Source organism: Phoenix dactylifera, chromosome 8, assembly GCF_051530095.1.
Source record: "Phoenix dactylifera cultivar Ajwa chromosome 8, Ajwa_hap1_PhDact_Kaust_v1.1, whole genome shotgun sequence".
NCBI classification, from domain to species: domain Eukaryota; kingdom Viridiplantae; phylum Streptophyta; class Magnoliopsida; order Arecales; family Arecaceae; genus Phoenix; species Phoenix dactylifera.
In genome coordinates this window covers 3702060-3708103 of record NC_143197.1, presented here as the reverse complement: position 1 = coordinate 3708103, position 6044 = coordinate 3702060, and the positions used below count along the sequence as shown (strand labels likewise).

Here is a 6044-nt window from a genome sequence, read left to right as displayed (position 1 = left end):
TTTTTGAGAAAAAACATTTGTTTCCTACTATATTGTCAACAAATATCATTTTCTTGCAACCATCACAAATGGATCTGCCATGTGCAAGACATGGCCTTTTTTCTTATTGTGAAATGGCTTTTGAATTTCCTGAGATAGTCTGCGCGCTTTCTGCTAAACACTCGACACTTCTTATACCAAAAATTAAAAATGCGCTGTAATTTATTATAATTCTTTTGGTGATCATTGAGCGAAATCTTCACGTGGTAACCAACTAAAATAAATTTGCCGAGAAGGAAGCCACTGCTACGGCTACAATCTGCCCAAATATGATTGATTTCCTCATATGCTCTCTCTCCTTAGCAACATCTAGAGATAAATAAACCACTGATGTATAAACTTTGTTTCTATATGATCACTAAAAGGTTATAATTTGATAGCAAAATTCGTAAAAATAAGTTCATGTTACTTCCTAGGATACAACAAAAGAAACCATCTTCATTGTCTTTCAGAAGGTACTTATACTTAAATACAGTTTCAAGAAAGTCTAGTTTTTGGATCTCTTGAATCTCCACTGCTGATAAAAACACAGTAATTGGACTACACAGTAAATATATTTGTTAAAGCCGAACCAACGTCACTGGAGCTTACACGAGTAAAGCCTCGGCCACCAGCGTTTACAGGGCCTACGTGACGCAAGATGCCATTAGGGGACGTAAATGGACCCCGAAAGTCAGCAAAATGTAAGAGCGATAGTCCCACGAGCCCAAGCTCGTAGCTAAAAACGCACCATAATGCGCTTGCTTCGCCTCCTCTCTCGTGAGAAGCATACAAGCCTCAACGAGTTCCAAAATTACAGCTCCAAATTCCATGTCATACAAATAAGAATGTTTCTTGTAAGCAGAGAGCAGAAAAAACATTTTATTGAAAAGAGAGAAAAGCTGGTAGTTGGATTAAGGTTAATTTGCACTAAGTGTTACTCAGTTGTCGAGTCAGAGAAAAGCTGAATGAATTAGACAAGAAAGGCCAAATCGAGTTTGCAAACTGCAGGATCAATTTTCAGTTTCTTTAAAGCTAATATTTTGCTTGCTCGTTGATTTTGAGCAGCCATGAAGGTGAAGAAACTCTGCCAAGTCTAAGGACAGTTGAGCGTCATGGGAGATTCTATGTATTATGCACTGCCAATCCCAAACACAAGCAATCAACTTTTGCTTATGAGGGTCCACTGCCCTCAGTGTATGTATTAATTTTTTTAAAAAAACTTTTTGTTTATCTTTTGTTATATCACTTTATGCTTTGCTTGCATTTTTTAAAGGAAAAGTTTGTTGGTATTTAGGTCTACTTTTGTATAAGCTGCATGATAAAAAGCTTTTTTACCAAACAAAAGAGAAAGATGGAATACAAAGGTGCATAACATACTGCGCACTGAATTAACTATTGAATTATTTAATTATATGATCACCTATAGGCTACAGCACCCTTATTGATTTATCTTCCAGATGTTCATTGATCAAGTTAATTTAAAAAGTAAGTTGAGATTTTCTTGAAAATTTTGTTTATTTTTGGGAGTTTGACTCCACTAATTTTTGGGAGTCGAAAAAGGTATCAAAGCTTAATGAGGGCAGAGCACGGTGGAACTTGACCGAGCTCTTATTTTAAGATGCCTCGATAAGGTTGCCCCTGCATTAATCCTACGGGTAATTAATCCTATATGGATGGGAGACTTTCGTGAGGGAATCTGGAAGGAGTGACTCTTTGTTTCTTTTTTTTTTTTTTTTGGCACTCAAAAATGGAGTTGTTGTATATGGTGGCACAGATCATGGCACTATATGTGGTACCTTCACTAGCTATTCAAGAGGAAGCAGGAATTGGCTTTTATATGTGTAGACTGTGGGTTGATATAACCAGACTGCAAGCCATATAATTTTTAATTAAAATAAATTATAATTTTTTTCTAAATTAGGAGTAAATTATATTTGCATTCAATAGTTTAAAAAAAAAAACTATGCATATCTTTTTTGAGATTTATCTTTATCCTACGTTTTAACCACTGTCCAAAGATATTAGAAAATGTGTGCATCTTTCTTTCGACCTAAGGATAATTTCGATTTTTTTACATGAGATGAACGATTTTACTTAATTTAACTAAACGTAGGTGTAAATTTTAATGTAAGCATAATAAATAACCTTGAAAGAATTTTGTAATTTCCTCTCTTAGTTATTATCCTTTAATAGTTTAATTCGGTATCTAAAAGAAATCTTTACAAGGATTACCGATACAGATGTGGACTGTTTCTCGACTTGTTATTTATATTTTCAGGTTGCATAATTTGAATTGAGAATCATGAGTTTAACAGAATAATCAACGCTTTTATGGCATGATAATGAACTACTCGAAGGGAGACAACCGAAAAATAAAATAATAACAAAAACGGTAAAGAAACCTTTCAAAGTGCTCACTTCTCGATGCTAATAAAGTTTGAGCTAGTTACCTGCATGCCTGTTTGGCTAGAAGCCTTTGACTCTGAAGTCTAATTCCACTGGTTCTCGAAGAAGAGTTGGTCTTAATTAACGCTGAAATCGAGCCTTCTCTAAACATTTTTCATCTTCTAAGATGCTCTTTAATCAATGAACAAAAAAAGGAAAAAGAAAAGGCAATAAAGAAACTTGTGAATAGCTCGCTTTAGTTTACAGGAAGAGATGGGAACACTCTACTTTCCGATCTACTCCTGCTTAACATTCGCTTAAGAGAAGAACAACCCACAGAAGAAGAAGCAGAAGCCGAGGAGCAGGATGATGAAGAACTGGAATTTGAAGACTCATCAGAACTAATTGGCATCTCAACTTGTACCTCACCCTCCACCGTCCCACGAAGAGCACTCGGCTCCTCATTTGCGCTTCCCGCCGGCTCCACCTCCTCCATCTCCTCCACTAAGATAACCAAGGACGCATCATCTCCTCCCGAAGCCATCTCATCCATCTTCACCGGTGCCCTACAAATCGGGCACGTCGAGTGAGACATCAACCACATATCGATGCACTCGACATGGAACGCGTGCTTGCACTTTGGAAGAAGCCTCCCAATCTCATCCTCCACCATCACGCTCAGGCAGACCACGCAATGCAGCCCGTTCTCGTCCTCCTTGGATCTGTACACAAACAGTGGGAGGGAAGCCACAACCATGGCATCAAGCCCATTTCCTGGTAACGCCACCTCGCTAGTGTACCCAGGATATGTGCTCGAGCTCCGGCGGTGGAGAGGATCCATCACTACGTGCGCAACGGTGGGCCTCATTCTGAGGACCCATCTGGCATAGCCATGAAGAAGCAAAACAAAGAAGATCACGATGGACAAACATATGACCGCAGCAAGCAAGACCTTACCATTGTATGGATCAATGCTGGCATCCTGGCTATTCCTGTCAGGAACAACGCTGGACATGCTGTTTCTACTCACTGCTCAGTGAAGTAAATGAATAGCGTCCAGAAAGAAAAGAAAAAAAAAAAAACTACATGGCATATATATGGAGATGATGAAGGCATATATACGTTAGAGACATGGGCCCGGTTTGGTGAGACAAATCGTAGTAGATGGCGCATGGAATTACGGGGTGTATCCCGAGCAATGGCTAGTAGTTTATAATAGTAGCATTTGTGGCCACTATTTTATGAGACATGTTATTAGACTATGTTTAAGTTTGGGTTGGCTGTTCTGTTCTTCGCTGAAGACAGCAAGCATTTCATCCGGGTTTCTCGTGGACTCTGGTTTTATTTTGGAAGGTTGGGGTGCGGGCCCGCGGTGAGAGCCTCGTGAAGGCGACGGCAGCATCTTTCTTGTCGCTTTCATGGGACGTCGTCTCCTTTTGCGGGGAGGGGCGGATCCCAAGGTTTTGACCCGAGCTCTGATACCCATTATTATCGGTCACTCGTCCCATGTGATGGTACTGTGAGGTGGCGTGACACCGCTTTCCTATGTTCGTTAAATTTGTTTCTATTTGACTTTGTGACCTTACAAGCGCAACTACCCGGTCTGGTTGTCTTTTTTTATTCTTTTTTTTTTAAAGAAATTAGTGTATTATTGGTTTCCATCATCTTAAGAATGGTGGAATTGTTCTATTATGCTAATATTAGAGTTCTGTCCGCTTGAACAAGAGAATTGAGATCATTTTTTTTGAGGAATGGGATGGGGAAAGGTAGAAGATAGCTTTTAAGAAGAAAAAAAAAAAGGAAGTGATTAGAATTATGTTCTGTCTAGAAAAATTGAAAAAACATGTGGTTAAATTATAAAAAATTCAAAAAAAAGTGCTTTCTAGAAAATTAAATTATGGCTAATCGGGTCACCAGCATGCATACCGATCAAGAAATTTGGTTAAGCCAAGAGATGGGTTTCGTCTTATCTCACTAAGAGGATATTTATAATGTCTAGTAGAACGAGAATTATGCAAAGAATGGAAGCAATGAAAGGAGAAAAGTGATAGGTAAGAGAAACTGCCAATAGGATCGATTACAATGGATAAATAATTGGGTACAGACAAGCTTCTCGGAGATGGAATATTTTAACACACCAAAAAATTAAGATATCATTTTATCAAAAAAAGAAGAAGAATTAATGTACAAAGAGTTCACAGGTACCGTGCATGGAAAACTTGATGTAGATATTGTTGTTGTTGTGTGGAGTTGTTGCAGACATCCCCTCTCTGAAAGGGGCCCTTAGAGCTTCATAACTGCAAGATAACCACCGATAAGCAACTATTTCAAGAACCGCCATTCATATTGTGCTTTAAACCACAGTAGCCTCATAAAACTGCTTCAACACTCAATGCTTGCGGTCAATTCTCAAGACTGCTTTGATACCAAGATGCATGCTTTTTTGTTTACTCGCGTCAAGTACCAATCGATCATGGATAGATGGAAAATATGGTCAGGCTAATTTAAGCTCACCAAATCATTCAATTATTATTTTATAACCATGTCCTGGCTATCATGCACTTACCACGTTTAAAAATTAAAAATTAGGGTAAACAAAGTTAAATTATGTAAAAAGAGTCTGTACTCCGATAATACGAGGGTCAAAGGGAAAAATAGAAAGTGTTATTCATCTTCATTTACAAAAGGTTTTATGGTGACGTACACGACAGGTAGAAACTAAAAATGGACATCAACTTTCCTTAAGGCATGGTAGGGGAATGATCAGGAATTATAGTAGGAAGAGGAAAAATTGAGCGTTCTATAAGGACTTTCAATTCACTGGTATCAGACTGAGTCGTATTGCAAACTGCTTGGTTTATGAACTAGCAACTTGGTTTCTATGATTCAAACACATCACGCTTGCTTGCCCACATAACCACCTTCATTAATTTTACTACTTATTCCCGCATGCGGACCTGATAACTAATCCAATTAAGATGGGCCAGTAAGAGTTGAAGTTGCATATATTTACTAGCAACCTGTAAAAGATAACAGCAGTGATACAATGCATCGGAAGATCAGGATTAGAATCAAGTTGCTTAAAGAATATCAAAACAATGCACCATCCTTGATGATAGCGTAGCTTCTTCAGCTTTTTAACTAATTCTGAACCCTGGATCCGCGAACCAGGATTTAAAGAGGCTGCTGCACATAGACAGTCCTTCCTTACATGCACAAGTACGTAGAGTTTTCTCTGATAACTTCGGAGGAATGGATGCAGCACTTTCTGGAGGAGTTCATAGAAACTACAAAGGCATTTGATACTAGTAAACAGTTGCCCAATGAAAATTAACCCAAATCATTCATTAATAACGAGGGCATGAGCAAAAGTGAACATATTCCATTTTTGCAGCATTTGCAACGCTAGAAAAGAGTCGTGACTGAAACACGGACACTTGACCTACAAGCAAGCATAACCAGATTAAATCATCGTTCAGTAAGTGCCACACACAGGGCTTTGCTCTGGCTTCAGGGAGAAAGCCGAGAAACAAGAAGAGAGAAATGAAGATCATCAGCTGGCGTCTGAGAGTGGCATGCCAAGCTAGTTCTGACCTCCATGTTCGATGGCTCCCCAGCAGACCCATCTTCCTGCACAA

At 38.8% G+C, this 6044-nt stretch overlaps 1 protein-coding gene across 1 annotated transcript; it reads right to left on the bottom strand.

Annotated features, from left to right (window-relative positions):
- Nucleotides 1-1548: 1548 nt before the first annotated feature.
- On the bottom strand, nt 1549-3500 carry LOC103710389 (RING-H2 finger protein ATL2-like). Its single transcript, XM_008796082.4, has one exon. The coding sequence runs from the start codon at nt 3419-3421 to the stop codon at nt 2663-2665; it is 759 nt and encodes a 252-aa protein (XP_008794304.3). The 5' UTR covers nt 3422-3500; the 3' UTR covers nt 1549-2662.
- Between the last annotated feature and the right edge of the window lie 2544 nt (nt 3501-6044).